Source organism: Lynx canadensis, chromosome C1 (assembly GCF_007474595.2).
Source record: "Lynx canadensis isolate LIC74 chromosome C1, mLynCan4.pri.v2, whole genome shotgun sequence".
NCBI lineage: Eukaryota > Metazoa > Chordata > Mammalia > Carnivora > Felidae > Lynx > Lynx canadensis.
Window position 1 is genome coordinate 25,160,417 of NC_044310.1, and position 18,122 is coordinate 25,178,538.

The window sequence follows — 18,122 nt, forward strand, 5'->3', positions numbered from 1 at the left end:
TGTGAATGGAGACGGGGGAGTGAGAGCAGGAAGGAGGCGGGGCCCAGTTTTTGCTGTGGCCAACTCTGGCATCATTCTGGGTCAGTTCTCTTATGTAAATCTCAACAGTAGTATCCCTGACTCTAGCAGAGAGGGCCGAGCAGAGCAGGGCACATGTGTTAGTGGATTGCAGGGGTTTGAGACTGCCTGGTGTGCTAGGATGAGGGTGGGCTGTGGAGGCCAGCAGACCAGGATTTACTACTCAGCTCTGCCCTTTCCTTACTTTGGACAATTCACTCCAAGCTCACTTTCTATATCTCTAAAGTAAGGATTTTGAATTGCATTAATAGGTTTGCCTTGAAAATAGATTCAGACATTTACTTTTCATTCAACATTACTGAGTTCCTTCTATGTGCTAGGTACCTTGCTCTGCTCTGATGATATACAAGGAGGAATATGATATGGTCTCCAACCTCAGGGAGCCACTTCCCAGTCCAGGGAAGCAGACTGTTAGAACACAGTGTGCTGGTGCTGGGATAGAGGCCCACAAAGAAGAGGGGCATCTACCCTCCACAGGGGAGAGAGTGCGTTAAGGAGGGTTCCCAGAGGAAACAGCATGCCATCTACACTGGATCTCATGGATGAACAGGACCCTGCCAGATCAGCAAGGTGGGGGGAGAGGGGAGACAATCTTCACAGGGTCTTTGAACTCACGGAAATGATATGCAAAATACTGGGTGGGTGCAGTGTACTTGGGAGAGGATTCACCCCTCTTCCAGATTCACAAAGGTCATGAGGCCCCTTCTCAAAGGCTAAGGACCACTCATAAAAGTGAGAGAAGAGTGTTTTGTAGTATAACCTTTGGGGGTACCACCTCTTGAAGGACAGGTCATGAAAGCACCTGCAAAGGAACCGAGGGGTGGTCAGCAAGGTAGAAAAAATAAAGCCCAGCAGGGGGTGGGAGTGTCCCAGAAGCCACAGGGAGAGCCTCAAGAGGTGTCAGATACCCCAGATAGCTCTGTTTCTCTGGGGACCCTGATTGGTACAAGTTGCAAAGAAGAGGTAGAGAACACCCCACTAGGAAGGAAAATAGAGGTCTCTGTGAAGCTTGAACACTTAACGGGGGCTTGAGGGAAATTAATAGAAAGGAAAGGTAAACAGTACAGAGGAGACAGTTAAAAATAGATTAAGTTCGCTAAGGAGGCAGGAGGGAGGGGATCTGAGAATCAATGGAGGGCACAGCCTTGGGCCTGGAGAGAGAGACTCTTCTATAGAGGTAGGAGGGAAGGGAGAAGAATAGATGTGTGGGTGGGAAGCAGGAAGCAGAAGGAGTTATTGTTTGATGGCTTCTATCATCTCTGCAAAATAGAAAGTGAGGTTATCTAATCAGCTAATAATTATTGGGGTCTCTCTGCATTATTTCATTTAGTCCCCACAACCCTGTGAGGTAGGCACCATTGTCATCCTCAGAGCAGTCGGGAGACTTGTTTGGGGGCACTGTTTCCAGGTGGCTCTTCTGAGCTCTGAAACCAGCTCCTCTGACTTCAGGCCAGGTTCATTATCTGCCTTCGCTATCTGCTGCGAATGTAGGCGGAGGAGGTGGAGGGTGGGTGTTCAGGGAAGAGGTATATCATGCAGTAGCTGTTTGGGGATGGATGAGAGAGCTAACCAAGGAGATACGGGATTGCCAGAAGGTTTGGAGAGTAATATGGAAACCTTGGATTTACACATGGTGACAGGTAACACAGTGCCGACCTCAGGGTAATCACTTATAAATGCTTGTTCTTTTTCTCTTTTCTTCCTCCTCCAGGTACTCCCCACATCTCTGTACTCCAGAATAAAATGGGGGTTGGTCCAAGAGGTACTGGATTCTGGGTCGGATTCGGGCAATCTAGGTCCTGGGTCCAAGTATCTAAATACCTTACTACACTGCTTTTCAGTGCATACCAGCTCTAAAATTAAACATCTTTAGGCAGACATTCTCCATTTATTTTCTGACTCCAACATTCCCTATTATTTATAACCCACATCTCTGCATGTACATTCTGTGCCAATTCCTTGAAGGCACTGGAATTTGCATCTTCTGGATGAAACCAAATGTTTAGTTTAGACCCCTCTGGAAGAGTGACTGAATAGAGATGGGTCTTGCTTTGTGTAATCCTAATACTTAAGCAGCTATTAAGACTAATTTTTCATGCATTGCTCATTCAATAAGTCTCATTATTGTATTGCTCCATCTCATATAGGAAGAGCCAAATGAAGAAGAATTACAAAATTAAACAACACAACCTGCACTTTACATAAAGGCTCACTTCAGGGAACTTTAAAAAGTGAAGAATTTTCCAAATTACTTCTAGGCAGCTGAGAAGAATGGTGGTCATCTACATCCAAAAAACGAGGAAAATGCAGATTAACAAGAAGAACGAATAAAACTGTAGAAAGCCCAGGCCTGCAGCATAACCAAAAGACAGAGAATGCTATAAACTTTAAAGTATGTGTAAAACAAACATGCCACCCAGGCAAAATGTGTCTCATGCTTCTGTTGCAAGCCTTTGTGGAAAGCAAGACTGTTCGGAAAAGAGAACAGAGGAGCAGGGAATGGCCTGATATTGATCTAGAGAAAGTCTATTGTAAATGTGAACAAACTGAAAAAGGATCCTGGTATGTCAGTGCACTGACTACAGGAAATGGGCATAAAAGCCTACAAACTTCCCTAAATACCAAAAGAAATGGGGGGGGGTGGTGGTGAGTAAGGAAAACATCATATAGAGAAAGAAATTCCTGAGTATATCTTACCCACAATAGTTACATAAAACCCGACAGATATAAGACCAAGCATGTAAGTCACAGCAATATATGTGAATGAGTATAACTAACTTATTAAAGGAAATGGTTTTCAAATGGGCTCACAAGGTAAGGCCCAACTCTCTGCTGTGTACAAGATTCAGAAAGGCTAAAATACAGGGATGGCTCAAAGTGTACCAGGCAAATGGAAAAAGGATGAAAGAAGGGCTTGTAAGCCCTGTATCAGGCCCAGTGCCAGTCGAACTACAAATTATTAAAAGTGACAGAAGACATCTTCTTAAAGGCTAAAATCACAGTTTGCGATAGATATAATAGTTCTGAATGAGCATGTACCAAATAACATAGCAACTACCTTTATGTAGCAGAAACTACAGGAAATGCAAGAAAAGATAGAAGACCACTAAAAATAGAAAACTTTGAGACACACCTCTTGGAACAAAACAGGTCAAGTGGACAAAAGTCAGTAAGGTACAGACAACATAATCAAGGCACACCTTATGACTATATACAGAGCTTTATACCCTAATTCCCTTTCTTCTTAAATGCACATGAAACATTCATAACAGTTGATCAAATATTAGGCCATAAAGAGAGCATTGATAAATTCAATGAAGTAGAAATATTACACACAGTGCAGTAATATTAGAAATGAATAACAAAATAAAAATAAAAAGTCCTTTCTGCCTGGAAATTAAAAGAAAACAACTATTAAAAAATTTTTCAGTGAAAGAAGAAATTAATTTATAACCCAAATTATAGAATTTCTAAACAGCAATCAAACATTAATTATTATAACCTATGGGATCTGATTAGAGCAGTTATTGGAAGGAATTTTATAACCTTAAGCACTTATATCAATAACAGTAACAAACGGAAAGAATGACAATAAATGAATTGGATTTGCTACTCAAAAGCTAGAAAATGGACAAACAAGTTAACCAAAGGAAACCACAAGGAGGGTAATGGTGAAGATAAAAGCAATAATTAATGATACAGAAAACTGAAAACAAGAGATGTAATGATTGGGTCTTTGAAAAAAAGTAACCAAGTGTGCAAAACCTCCAGCTAACCTAATCAAGAGGACAAGGGAGAAAGTCCACGTTGAGTCTGAGCCCGTGACTAGGGAGAGTGGATAACATACTTACGCACACAGAAAGGGGTCTTGCCCGACCAGTGATGATCCTGCTGGCAGATGCGCACAGACATGCCGATCAGGCGGAAGCCGGCATTGCACTGGTACACCACGCTGCCCCGGTAGCTGTAGTTCTCCCCATTGATATGTCCATTGACGATGGGCTCAGGGGTCCCACAGTGTCCAGCTTTGGTGGGAGATGAGGAAAGAGTGTAAATTGAAGAGGAGCTTATACAAGATGAGGAGGGATTTGGTCAGGGTTGGGGAGACATGGATGGTGAGGAAGAGGACCAAGGATCCAGCCACCCATTATTTTCTCCACATCCTTCTGAGAGTAGCTATCCAGGAATGGCTTTACGAATCCTAGCGTGACAGAAATGGCATCCCCAGATCCCAAGGTTGAATCCCAGAAGGCCATCCATCTCTGAACTGTAGTTTCTGTATCTGTCTGTGGGTTAGAAATGATCACTGTTCTCTGCCTCTGGGGTCGTCTCCCTCTTTTTTTCATCAGGTAGCATTGACTGAACATCTACTGAATGGAGGGCACCTGGTCTACATTAAGGCAGTCAAAGCCCAGCTGAGTTGAGTTGGAAATGACTATGCACAAACAGGTGATTTGGCTAAACCCACCTTTCCTTCTCCTTGAGTGGCAAGAGACACAGACAACTTAACCTAGGTGGGTTACTTTTATTGAGTAGGGTTTGGGTAGAGTATATTCCTAGAATTTCCACTGGTATTCTTTAAATCTGTATGGAAATAATTCATGACTGTATCCCTAACAAGAAGCCTGAGACAGTGGGAGGGCAGCACTGTTCAGTCTGGAACAGACATTCAAATCTACGCTGTCAGGTCTGTGTAGCTGAGACTCTCCTTTGGACTTGAGGTTTCCAAGAAAGAATTGAGAGGAGAGAAAACCTTAGAATCTAAGGTTTGGTAGAGAATGCATTAGCCGTGGGGGAAACCATAACTTTGTCCTTTGTAAGCCAGGTTGTTTTTGTGCTTTTGTCATTTGCTTACTATATAACTTTGTCTTATCAGACTTGAAATTCTTCCCATTCTTTTGGGTGCCCCAAGAGAAGTAAGTTCAGGGTTTTAGTCATGGTGCATGCCAATAGCTGGTGTTTGGATTACGCATTTTAGTCCATAGGTAGAATGATGCTGTTCAAAGACTACAATCAGCTTTAGAAAGCTCTAACCTGCCTTGAGGAGAGAAAAATGAGGCGGATAGATCTGGGGAGGTCACTCACCAAGGCAGCGAACTTCAGAGCCACTCCAGAGCCCATTTGCCATGCACTCCCGCACCCTGGAGCCGACCAGCGTGTATCCAGAATTGCAGGAGAAGATGGCTGTCGCCCCATAGACAGACAGTGTTCCAATGCGGTGCCCACTGGGCGGGATGGGAAGCTCTCCACAGGAGATGACTAAAAAAGAAATCACAAAGTACTCTGAAAAGGCAGCATGAATGGGAGGGACACGGGCTGCTTCTAAGTAGTAAGAATAATGACAACGATGAGACCTGTTTAACTTTATTGGGACTCATGAGCCGAATGTGAGACATGGCAGTGACTTCCGTGATGTTACAGTTGGAACAGTGATTCTCAACTGGAAGTGTGGCCAGAAACACCTGAGGAGATTTTAAAATGCCCAGGCTGTACTCTGGACCTACGTCTCACAATCTATAGAGATAAGGTCCAGGCGTGTGCATTTTTAAGAAAAACTCTTCAGGCAGTTCAGATATGTACCCTGGTTAGGAACCACTACACTAGAGGCAGAGATTCTGTGGTGTCCTTGGTGTCCAGGGCAGACACTACCAATCAATCCCTTGTCCTTTCTGCTGAGTGCAGCAGAAGCCTCCTATTCCTTCTCAATAGGGCACCGGAGATGGCCACTGGCTGGCATGTGAGATGAGGCCCGATGGCCAAGACTACACTGAATGCGAGATCCTTCATGGTGATAAAGCTGTTAAGACCCTTGTGACTTCTGCTCTGTCACACACATGGTTATAGTCCATGGTGGGGTCTAAACTTGGATACATAAAGACAACAGTGACTTGAATCATCAGTGTAGGGAGGATATCACTCCTCCTCCCACCCAATCGCAAACTTTCTACTGCTCAATGACAAGCTATTTCCTTTTACCCTGTTACAAACACCTACCTCCTCTATCACATCTGTATTGATTACGTAAATATTATGAGTCTATCCCTATTGTAGTGGGTGTTGTGGTGGGCCACTTAGACCCCCACTTAGGACCAAAGGACTTCTTTCCCCAGCTGCTGGTAAATGACCCTCAGCTGCTAGCCCTCTTCAGACAGCTTGGCTGCAGAGTCCTGCCATCTAGATCATGCCCTCTTCCTGGGGCATCCTGTACCCCAAGTTTGGTCACTGTGTAGGCATAAAGGCCTCTTGCTCCAACTTGTGGCAGTTCTGAAGGACCATCCCAGCTTCAGAGCTCCCTATGGGGTCAGCTGAGGGCTTCACTGATAGTGCATCAGAGTTCAACTTCAACTTCACCATCTTCCCAGGGCTTCTTCCTCCCCTTCCCTTACACAAGATGGCAGTAATCCTAAGAGTACTCCATAATAAACCTCTGTCTCAGAGTTGCTTCCCCAGGGACCCTGACCTTGGAAACTGTCTTGAAGACACCAACAAACACAACTAACAATGCAGAAGGAAAGGCAGACACACTTAGGTGCCTGCCCCTTGTGCTATACCCATTCCTCCTATACACATTCCTGTTACGGGTCTTTCACACCCCATAAGCATTGCTTCCTTACTTTGTCTGCCACTCCAGCAGACCATAAGCTTCTTTTCGGTAGGTGTCACAACCTTTTATCTTCATACTTCTATAATACCTGGCGTGAATGTTGAATATGTGAATTAGTGGATGCTCTCCTGGACAAAGGCAGCTTTTTAATAAGATGCTGAGAAGTACTTCCTTAAAGGAGTAGGCAGCTCCCCAGCTCCTGACTCTAGATGAGAGTTCAAAAAGAGATACACTGCAATCCCTTGTGATACCTCCTTTCTCCCCTTCCCCATGTATGGTCTAGTTCAAGTAGAAGGCACTGGGCCAACTTGCCCACCATCCCGTCCTGGGCTTACTTTGGCAGGTGGGCATAGAGTTCCCAAGGCTCCATTTGCCATTGGCCTGACAGCGGATGACCCTTTGGCCAGTGTAGTAGTAGCCAGGGTCACAGATGAGCATCAGCTGGGCCTGGAACTGGTACTGTGTCTCAAAGATGAGCCTCCATCGGCCATGTTCCACGCTGATGCTGCTGACATCGGGACAGGTCACAGCTGGGGAGACAAGGGGCAGGGAGGAAGATTGATTGATTGATTAATTAATTAATTTAATTAATTATGGACGACACTGGCAAGACTCCAGAGCTGGAGACTGGGAGACTGTAATGCAGTAATGATGAATTCAAGAATTTTCAGCTGCCAGGCAGGTTTGTTAAATGAATGAAATGGGCTGGGTGGGGAATGCAGGAAACCGGGGTGGGCAGATCCGAACCCCCCCCCCCCTGCAAAAAACAAAAAAACGGGTGGTGGGTGGAGGTTAGTCAGTACATATTGTTACATGTGAAACTTGTAAGTTCTCTTCGGTTTCATTTTTCACCAGAAGCTAGAATTATGGATTTTTATGTAAACTCTCCCAACTTTAAAATGTTGGGAAGCAATGAAAAATTCCATAAAGCACACCACAGGCCAAAGACACAAAATCAAACCAAAGTGCAAAAGCTTGTATCTTCAGACTTGATATGACCTAGTAGGCTGCCAGTTTGTGACTCCAGCCTTAAAGCTGAACTGTACCTCTGACATTTTAGGGTTTTGTGATAAAAGGACACTTGTGCAACTATTCTGCTAGTTTTTCCTTCTAAAAGGAACTGGAGCAAGTTATTCCTAAATTCTGTGATGGTTTATGGAAACATCTCAGGGTGCAATGTTCTATCAATGTTTTGAGAGCAATTTCAAATGGAAGCCCAACTTGGTAGATGACATTATCCACCTGTCTCTGCTCCCTGAATCCCCAGTCTCCATGTACCTGCTTTTTTTTTAATTATGTTTTTTTAAATGTTTATTTATTTATTTTGAGAGAGAGAGATGGAGAGTGAGCAAGAGAGGGGAAGAGAGAGAGGGAGAAAGAGAATCTCAACCAGGTTCTGCACTGTCAGCGCAGATCCCACTGCAGGACTCGAACTCACGAACTGTGAGATCATGACCTGAGCTGAAATTGAGAGTTGGATGCTTAACTGACTGAGCCACCCAGGCGCTCCTCTCATCATGGGGTTTTTAGCTCACTCCTTGCAGGAATCTCTTCAGCTGCATACCCAGCCCCTCCTTATGCCCATCTCCACTGCCCAAGGACTCACGGACACACTGTGGGGGGACATTGTGGTTGCTCCAAAGGCCTGTCTCCAGACACTCTGTTGTGGCCTCAGCACCTGCCTGGAGGTGGTAGCCTTCGCTGCAGCTGTACACAGCCTTGGTCCCCACTGTGTACTCTTTGCCAAACACCATTCCATTCTTAGGGGCCTCAGGAAGCCCGCAGGAAAGAGCTAGCAAAGAGAAAAAAAATAACATGAGCATGTCTGGTTCAAGATGATATTCTGAGAACATATTTTAATCTTTCCTCTCCCCCAAGGCCCTAATAAAATTACAGTAAAGACTGGTAAAGCAGAAGAGCCTATAACAAAAAGCAAAATGGGAGGGTCAGCAGCAGAGGAGACTTAAAAAAAAACTTCGGAAGATGGATTGTAGATAGAAGTGTGCTGAGAATGAAGTGGAGCTGAGAAGCTGCAGGTGAGACCAGTTCTCCTCCATCCTTTCCCACAAAACCAGTGAAGAGGCATTCAGGCATCTGTTCCCCACACAAAGGAGAGAGGGTTGTCTTTCCTCCTAGAGGAAAAAAATAGGAACTCCCTTGAAAGAATCAGGGCTGCTAAGGTGTGAGTTGGTATCCCAGAGTAAAGTTCTTTTAATTCGAGGATATAAGGGCTCTTAGCCTAAAATCTGCCCCTCTGCCTGCTCATCTCTACTACATACTCAATTTAACTTCTTATTCATGTGAGAGACCTAGTGGGTAACGATATCTGTATATAATTGCAACAAAGGTAGCCCACATCTGCTACCTGGAAAAATTAATCTAGACTTTCCTTTAAAATATGAATAATCAAGGATCACTATATATGTGAAGAAAACCAGTAGTATGAAAGACATAAAGATAAGATTAAAAATAGAAAAAAAGTGGGAATGCAAGCTGGTGCAGCCACTCTGGAAAACAGTAAGCAGGTTCCTCAAAAAACTAAAAACAGAACTACCCTACAACCTAGCAGTTGCACTACCAGGCATTTATCCAAAGGATAGAGGTGTGCTGTTTCAAAGGGGCACATGCACCCCCATGTTTATAGAGGCACTATCAACAATAGCCAAAGTATGGAAAGAACCCAAATGTCCATCGATGGATGAATGGATTAAGAAGATGTGGTATCTATATACAATGGAGTATTACTTGGCAATCAAAAAGAATGAAATCTTGCCATTTGCAACTATGTGGACAGAACTGGAGGGTATTATGCTAAGTGAAATTAGTCAAAGAAAGACAAAAATCATATGACTTCACTCATATGAGTACTTTAAGAGACAAAACAGATGAACATAAGGGAAGGGAAACAAAAATCATATAAAAACAGGGAGGGGGACCAAACAGAAGAGACTCATAAATATGGAGAACAAACTGAGGGTTACTGGAGGGGTTGTGGGAGGGGGGATGGGCTAAATGGGTAAGGGGCACTAAGGAATCTACTCCTGAAATCATTGTTGCACTATCTAACTAATTTGGATGTAAATAAAAAAAAATAAATAAAACAAGTTAAAAAAATAGAAAAAAAAAAGGAAATAGACTTCTCCTTTAGGAAACAGACACAGTTCAGGAAATAGATGATACATAATCTTTAAACTTTTGATTAGCAGTGTCTTGAGAAGTCAAGGTGGCATATTGCATTCATATAATGAGAACAGAGTGCTTTGAAAAAGGAACAACAACAACAACAACCAAAAAAAAAAAAAACCAAAAAAACAAGGGAAAGCTCTCTTAAATTAAAAATGTGATTGTCGGGGTGCCTCGGTGGCTCAGATGGTTGAGTGGCTGACTCTTGATTTCAGCTCAAGTCATGATCTCAGAATCATGGGATTGGGCCCCACTTTGGGCTCCATGCTGAGTGGAGCCTGCTTGAGATTCTCTCTCTCTCTCTCTCTCTCTCTCTCTCCCCCTCTGCCCCTCTCCCATTCACTTTCTCTCTCTCTCTCTCTAAAATAAAAAAATAAAAAATAATTAAAAAATATGATAAAATAAGTATTAAATAGAAAGGCTGGAGATTAAAAGTAAAGGAAATTTCCCAGAATATAGACCAAACAGACAGAACCTGAAAATGAGAAAAGGGGACTGAAAACACAGGAGGTCAATGTGCAGGAGGCCCAACATCCAACAGGTCAGAGTTCCAGAAAGAGAGATCAGAGAAAGTAGAGGGTGGAACTGTCACAGATGAAAATTTCCCACAGCTGGAGAGATGCAAGTCTTCAGATTGAAAGGGAGACAAAAGGATGCAAAGAGACCCATTCTTAGATACATCATCATGAATTTCAGAAGACAAAAGACAAGTTCCTCCAAGTTCCCAGAGAGAGAAAAAAACAGGACATCCCTGAGAAGGAATGAGAATCAGAATCATCATACTTCCTATCAGCAGCAATGGATGTCCAAATGGAATGCTTTTCTGAAGGAAGTGATTTGGAACCGAGAATTTTGCCTGGTCAACCTACCATGCATATGTGAGGGCAAAAATAAAGATATTTTCAGACATTTAAAGACTCAGAGAATTTCCTTCTCAAGAACCCTTTACGAGGAATTTACTTAAGGCTACACTCTATCAGAAAGAGGGTGCAAACCAAGAAGGGGTAAGATACGGGATATAAAAATGATAGTGCTAACACAAGAGGACAAAGAAATGAATTTCAAGGTGATGGCTCAGGAGACAAAGGTGTGCAGCAACATGGCTGTGGTCATTGTTTTATAAGGAGTAGGGTCAACACTACGTTTGTTGGAGGAACACACATTACTGAGGTAGGAGTAGCTTGTGTGGTCTTTGAAAGAAATCAATACTTACAAACTATGTTTGTCCTTTGATAGTTCAGGAGTTAGTACAGATGGAGGGGAGTTAATCAGAGTACCCACTGTTGTTCCTCATCCATCCCCACCTCTGTAACTAGTCTAGAGCTCAGACCTCCCTCATTCAGACCCAGAAAAAGTCAAGTAGAGGAAGGTCCCATCCACACTGGCCAACAGTGATACTCGGTGCTACTAGAACCAATAAGAGGTACAGGGCCAGGGCTTCATTATGATATGGGGAAGGATGGATTGTCCAGAGAGAGGGGGATTGGGATATCAAGATGGAAGGCTTCAAAGACTGGAAAACAGAAGGAATGAGTAAATTAGGAGGAACTGAGGAGAACATGAGGAATGAAGAAATAAGGAGCACTTGAATATGAAGCTCTTTGTTTATTTACTGAGAGAGAGAGAGAGAGAGAGAGAGAGAGAGAGAGACCGTGCGCGTGCGTGCACGCATGGGGGAGGGGCAGAGAGAGCATGCTGAGCAGGCCCCGCACTGTCAACACAGAGCCCAACATGGGGCTCGAACTCACAAACCATGAAATCATGACCTGAGCCAAAATTAAGAGTCGGACACTTAACCAGCTGAGCCACCCAGGTGCTCCGATGCTCTTTTAATGCCTAAACAGCAAGACTTTAAACTCCTTTGGTGGTACTAGGTTTGTCAAATTGTGATCAACTAACTGCTCTGCTTCCTTGAACTTTTTGTGAAGAAATACTTGGATCCCCACTGATATTCTGCATGAGGAGTCAGGCAGTCTGGAGACAGCAGGTGAAGGAGGTAGATGGCGGCTGCTTCTCACGGCTTGCAGTCCGGCTCTTCCCTTGTGGATAACTAAGATGACAGAGGATAACTTCCTCGTCTGAGACCTGATCTCCATGCCAAAACACGGTCCACAAACTCTGAGGTAGGAGGAACACTTCCTATGGGTAGGAGAGGTGGGGAAAGAATTGCCAAGTATTGGAAGCTGGTGGTGGAATGAGATCTCTCAGGGAGAGACTACGTAGGGAAAGAATGGCCTGGGGAAGGAGAGAGAAAGCTAATTAGAAGGCATAGGATTTCTAATGAGATATATTTGTTGGTGGAAAGTCATGGTTTGGAAGAATGCCAGGCCTTTCCTGGTCCTGGGTTATGTGGAGAATGGGGGATTAACACCCTGTGCTTAAAAGGCCCCCAGAATCTGTGTTCTCAGAAGAGAGCTAGTCTCTGTGAGGGGAGAGCGAAGACGGCCCTCTGGGTAGTGGCCAAAGGTATATGCTGGTTGGCCATGAAACCAGGATTCCAGAGAGCTCAGGGGGAATGGCTGAGGGGAAGAGCATCAGTGGAAAGCCTGGGGATGGGGCCAGGTACAAAGTAGTATGGGGATAAGTACACAGAAGCCTAGAGTGGTTTAGTTTGGGGAAGTGGCAAAAGAAAACAGATATGAGAGGCATGGTAGGTTCCAACCGCAGCTTCAGAAGAAAGGCTGGAGACATGGAGACCAAAGCCAAATGACATTTGCCATTTGTGGACAGTCCATTCTCTGGGAACACACTGTTTGAGAAAGCTCAGGCACAGGCAAGAGGGTCAGAGATGACAGATCCCTAAAAAGTACGCCACCACACTAGGAACCACAGCACGGGAAAATCAAACATCAGTGTGATTTCCTGTTTTTGTCAGTATGATGGGCAAAGTTTTTCTTTTCTTTTTTATTTTTTTAAGGCAGTACATAATATTGAGACTATGGCAGAAAAGACAACTTTCCCATGCTGGTGGAAGCGAAGACAAACGTTCTGGAGAGCAGTAAATGTCAAAAGCTGCAGATTCTGCACAGGTTATGGTTCAACAATCTCATTTCTGGGAATTTATTTTAAGAAATAAATATGGATGCTCACAATGATGGGATTCTAAGGATTTTAACAGCAGCACTGTTCACAGTAGCAAACAATACAGGAATTCAAATGACCAACAAGAGGATGATACTTAATAAATGACGGTTTTTCCGTGATGCTACACGACCATGGGAAATAATGATGAGGAAGTGTATTTAATTATGTGACAGATGCTAAGAAAATATCAAGAGCTTTGTGCACTGAGGATGCCATTTTTGTAAACAATATATAAAAGATCAAAGGAAATGTGCTGAAATGTTACACAGTGATCTCAGCTGACGGGATTATAGGTCTTTTTTTTTTTTTTTTTTGCAGCCAAGTTTTTATTTAAATTCCAGTGGGTTCACATATGTAATAAAATATTAGTTACAGGTGTAGGATTTAGTAATTCATCGCTTACATGCAACACCCAGTGCTCATCACATGTGCCCTCCATCATCCCCATCACCCATTTAACCCGTCCCCCCACCCACCTCCCCTTCAGCAACGCTTTGCATTATCCATAGTTTTTTTTTCCCCCCGATCTTTAGTCTGAATTATATTGCTTTAAGGGAAAACAAATCCCATCAATTATGAAAGGCAATGCAGGCCTTTCATATATGCCAGACTACCTGATACATATCATGGGCTTGACTGCTGACAGTGAACATGGTGATGGTCGCTGTTCCACCCTGGTTCCCTCTGTCCCTCACCTCCTCCGACCTATTGCTTCAGGCAGCCCAAGTTGCTCTGCATATCTTGTGATTGATCTCTTTCCAGGTTCCTGGTTTTGCAAATGCTCTTGCTGTTGCCTAGAATATTTTCCTTGCTAATGCCTGGCCCCAACCCCCACCGGCTCTATGAGCCCAAGCCCAAACATCCTCTCTTCTCAGAGTCCTCCCTAGCTGTCCAGAGGGAGGTAGGTCCCATCTGACCTCTGGGCTCCCACAATGCTGTTTGTACTACTGATACAGCACTTCCTTCCCCTGCCATTTTGCATTTATGTGGCTACGTATCTTCTCCCTTATTGTTCTGAACACCCTGAGACTGTTTTATGCATATGTATATCCCCAGGGCTTGAGATATTATGGACCCTCAATATATGTTCGCTGAAAGAATAAATTATCAATGAGGAAACCCATATTTGGAAGTGATGGGTCCTGGGACAAACCCAAGTGATGTGAGAAGGATTGGAGCCACTGGGCACCCCCTTTCCAAGGTACTCCTCACCTTGACAGAGAGGAATGGCTTCACTCCACAGGTAGTAGCCCTGGGGGTGCCGGGTACAAATGGCCATGCTGTGTCCCACCAAGCGGTAGCCGGCGTTGCAGCCAAAGTGGATGGAGCCTCCGGGCTGGGTGCTGGTCTGGCCCAGAAGGAAGCCATGGAGTGGAGCCCTGGGCAGGCTGCAGTAGGGAGCTGAACAACAAGAAGAGGCTCAGGGGACCACGTGCAAGCAGAAGATAGATGTGCTCTTTCCTGCACGTGCCACCCCTTTTGTTCCCCTTTCCTCTCCCTCACCAATCTCCTTGTCTCTGCCACTGCCAGGCCCACTGCTATTTAGGAAGATCTGAGTGGTTGATATTGAGAAATGGCCAGTGTAGTAAAGCCAAAGAAAAGAAGAGAAAAAACCATGAAGCCCTGGGTCCCGTTTGTGGCCCGGAGGCAGTACTGATCTTGCAGCTGAGCTCAGGCTCTCAAATCCTGTCAGCTCCCAAAGAGGCACAGGAGATAGACCCCAGTGGGGTTGGTTCCAGAAGAGTGTGACTGCAGGGGTGTGGACTCTGGAGTCCTGTATCTGACCTTTCTAGCTCTGTGACTTGAGACATCTCACTGAAGCTCTTTGAGTTCCACTTTCCTCACCTATGTTTTGGGATTTGAGACACCTGCCTCATAGGTTTTTGGACAATTCAAATGGGTTTGTGTTTGTAAAGTCCCCAGCCCAGTGCAGGGCACTTGGTGCTCAATAAATGGTCCTTCTCCTTCCTGTTGTAGGGGGTTGGGGGAGAGGGAGCCGTGGCAATCCAGGACATGAAATCCACGGTCCTATTTCCCCTTCAGTGAAGCCCCTTCATGGCTTCAACTGGGATTTCATTCACTTATTTGACAAACAGACGTGGAGCACCTATTATGTGCCAGGTGATGTTCTAAGTACAGGGAAGACCACTGTGAAGAAAATAGTCAAAAATCCTGGCCTCAGGGTGCTGACCATAAAGACTCCTGCCAGCGATCCACAGAGGAAGTTCTGTGAGGTGGGGAATGAGGGTGGCTAGAGGAACACTCGGAACGTGTACCTCTGTTTGCTCTAAGAGTCTCTGGCCAGGTCTCCCAGGCAGGCATGGGATGCAGGAGGATGAAGGTGCCAAGGCCCTTACTACAGTCACCCCATGGTGAGGTCCTCTGGTCTCACATTTGAGGTCCACATCCCTTTGCTGGTGAAAATGGTGTTTTAAATACCGCCCTTCTAGGCCAGACGTGCTTCCTTGCTCCTGCTTCGCCACCTGTGTCCTGCGTATATCGGACCTATGTGTTTACATCAGTCAAGAACAGGAATCTCAGTTATAAAATACACTTGATCATAGTGTCGGATGTGTGTACAAAGTATACAAGCCTACTGTATTTTCATGAAATACTAATTGTTTCACCATGTACTTAAGTCATTTTCTGTGAGTGAGTATTCTAATTACAACTGACTCAGTTGTGACCAAACATGTGATTGTTTGGTTTTTGTTTGGTTTGCTCTCTTTGGTTTGGTCTCTTTTTTGTTTGTTTGTTTGTTTGTTTTTTGCTTTTGTTTCTGTGATTGGTCTTTAAGAACATCAAGGAAAGGGCAACTCCTTAATGGCTTTTAGTTCCTAGGTTAGCATCCATCACAGTGCATTGCTAACTACATGCTATATTTTCCTTTGTGTAAGCAGCTGCTGGGAACTGCCAGGAAGTGGTCTGAACCTCACCTGACAGGGACCTTAAGGTTTCTTTTTCATCATAAGGAAACTGAAGCCTGAAGAGGTTCAGTGACTTGTCTAGGAATCATTTGGCTGGTTTGTGACAGAGCTGGTCACTGGCCTTGGAGGTCAGGAAGCGCCCCTTCCTCATGTGTGTGTGGCTGGAAAGGAATTTAGGGTTCAGTCTGCAGAGAAAATGGACCCTGAGACAGTAAAGAACCTTCTCCTTCTGGGTTCTCCTCAGCTTCATCTGGTTTGCTTTTTCCTGAAGCCACACCTGTGGAACTCCTCATGGTCTCAAGTCATTCATTTCTGCCTCCAAGCTTGCAGAGCCCAGCCAGAAGTTCATGGACCCACTCTCCTTCGAAATGGGCGTCAGGCTGCTTATCAAGTTTTCTTTCCAACCAGAGACAGTAATCCCCATGATAAGAGTTCGGATAAATTCCATTTTCTCCATTTCATTACATTTCCAGGGATATTTCTGTGCTCCATTGTAGATTGTGGCCCTGGTCAACCGTCTGCCTGGCTTGGCCCCTGACCTGCCTCTGCCTATGATTCTGGCTGGCAGAGCAGAACAAAGCCTCCTGGACTTAAAATATAGGCCATCCTTTGCTGCCTAACATTTCCCACGTGGAGACCCACATCTTAGGGTTTCTCAGTTTTTAGGAACTTTTATTAATGTTTCAACAGTGTTAGGGATGGGATCACCTCATAGGCATTATCAGATGATATATAATAAACTTATCCAAAAGACACAATAGGCTGGAAGTACAAAAAGAAGAGAGGGAAGAGTTTAAAGTGGGGAAAAGGGCAAAAGAGGGGAGGTGGAGACCGCCAGGGACATTTGTGCAGCTGTAGTGAGAGAGGTTCAGAGGAGACAGGCTGCCAGTCCCCAGGTAGGATCTCTGCCATTGACCAGGATGTGGCCCATGGCTTACGTGGCTGTTTTGGGTGAGCAACTTCAAGGGCTCAGGGGTTGTAGCCCTTCTCCTGAGTCCTTATGTTTTACTCACCTGAATACCGAATCTTAAAGCCCTTCCGGTTGTAGGCGTGGTCAGATGACCAGCGCAGGTACACAGTGTTGCTTGAGCTAGTGACGATCAGGGGAGCCGAGTAATTCCCACTGAGGGCTTTCAGCAGAGGACTTTGTCCTGAGGGACCTGGGTGAGAGTACGGGACACAGAATTACAGACTAGCATGGGTGCTAGAGATTAGGTACCTTGATTCGATACCTGAAATGTAACCAGCTGCCATTTCCCGTCCTCAAGAGAAGACATTAGGCTCAGATGGTCAGGGCCGGTGCAATGGTCTACTTCCGCTCCTCTGTCTGCATCCCCAGCCACTGTGCTGGGTGCTCCTTCCTCCTGAGCCCTAAAGCAGTGCTCCAGGAAGTCAGTACCAATTTATAGGAGTTGGCAGGAGAGATGAAATTTATCTGCCATCTTGAGACTTGCCAAGGTCAAGCAGCTGGTTAATGCAAGAGCTGGTTTGCAAACTGGGAACCTCCACCTTGCCACCTACTTCTCATGTGCATACTAAAAATAGCTCAGTGCTTGCCATATAGAAAAAGTATGTACTAAATGAATAAATAGCAATAAAGCTACATGCAAACATCATGTTTCAATGTTACACACAACATTGTTCCCCAATAATCCTTTCCAAGGCTCTTCCAGAAAGCCCTCCCTCTTCTTTTTCCCCACCTTTAATGCCTGGGAGTGCATTAAAGGCAGTTGGTTCAAGGGAGGCAGAGTATAAAGCTCAATAATCCATAACAGGATTTATTGCCCTGGAAATAGTCCTGAGTGATGGTTCTGATATGCTGCTGAGATGGCTCTTGGAAGCTTGGCAAAAGCAATGGACCACATTAAACAAAATAGAGCCATCAGAACTGCTGTGACAAACCATGAAGGAAGGGGTCAAAAGGCTCAGAGAAATGGCTTGCCAGAATAGGTCTATTGTATAAGACCAGAACACCCACTAGCTGACCATGACTCTCAGGAGGCCCTGGAATATACTCCAGTCCCTAGAGCAAAGAGGAACACACTGGTGAGGGGGTGAACACCAGCATCATCGACAAACTGAGTAACACCTATCTACCCTCTGTTGGCCTAAACTGATGGAAGGAGATGCTGCCATAGAATAGGGCTTCCTGGTGTTGATGGAGATGAGAAGATTCTAGAATACAGGGGCCAGGCAGAGGCTTGCATAATTACTAAAATGTGCAGCAAGGTTGGAATGGTAGCTGG

At 44.8% G+C, this 18,122-nt stretch overlaps 1 protein-coding gene across 1 annotated transcript in view; it reads right to left on the reverse strand.

Moving 5' to 3' along the window:
* CSMD2 (CUB and Sushi multiple domains 2) overlaps window positions 1–18,122 on the reverse strand; it is a 607,194-nt gene that overhangs the window by 55,138 nt on the left and 533,934 nt on the right. The window contains exons 48-53 of the mRNA XM_030326876.2: window positions 16,890–17,036; window positions 14,162–14,350; window positions 8,289–8,474; window positions 7,018–7,212; window positions 5,164–5,337; window positions 3,930–4,103 (exon numbers count right to left, since the gene is read on the reverse strand). Of these exons, the coding sequence (XP_030182736.1) occupies window positions 3,930–4,103; window positions 5,164–5,337; window positions 7,018–7,212; window positions 8,289–8,474; window positions 14,162–14,350; window positions 16,890–17,036 (1,065 nt within the window). The remainder of the gene's footprint in view (window positions 1–3,929; window positions 4,104–5,163; window positions 5,338–7,017; window positions 7,213–8,288; window positions 8,475–14,161; window positions 14,351–16,889; window positions 17,037–18,122) is intronic.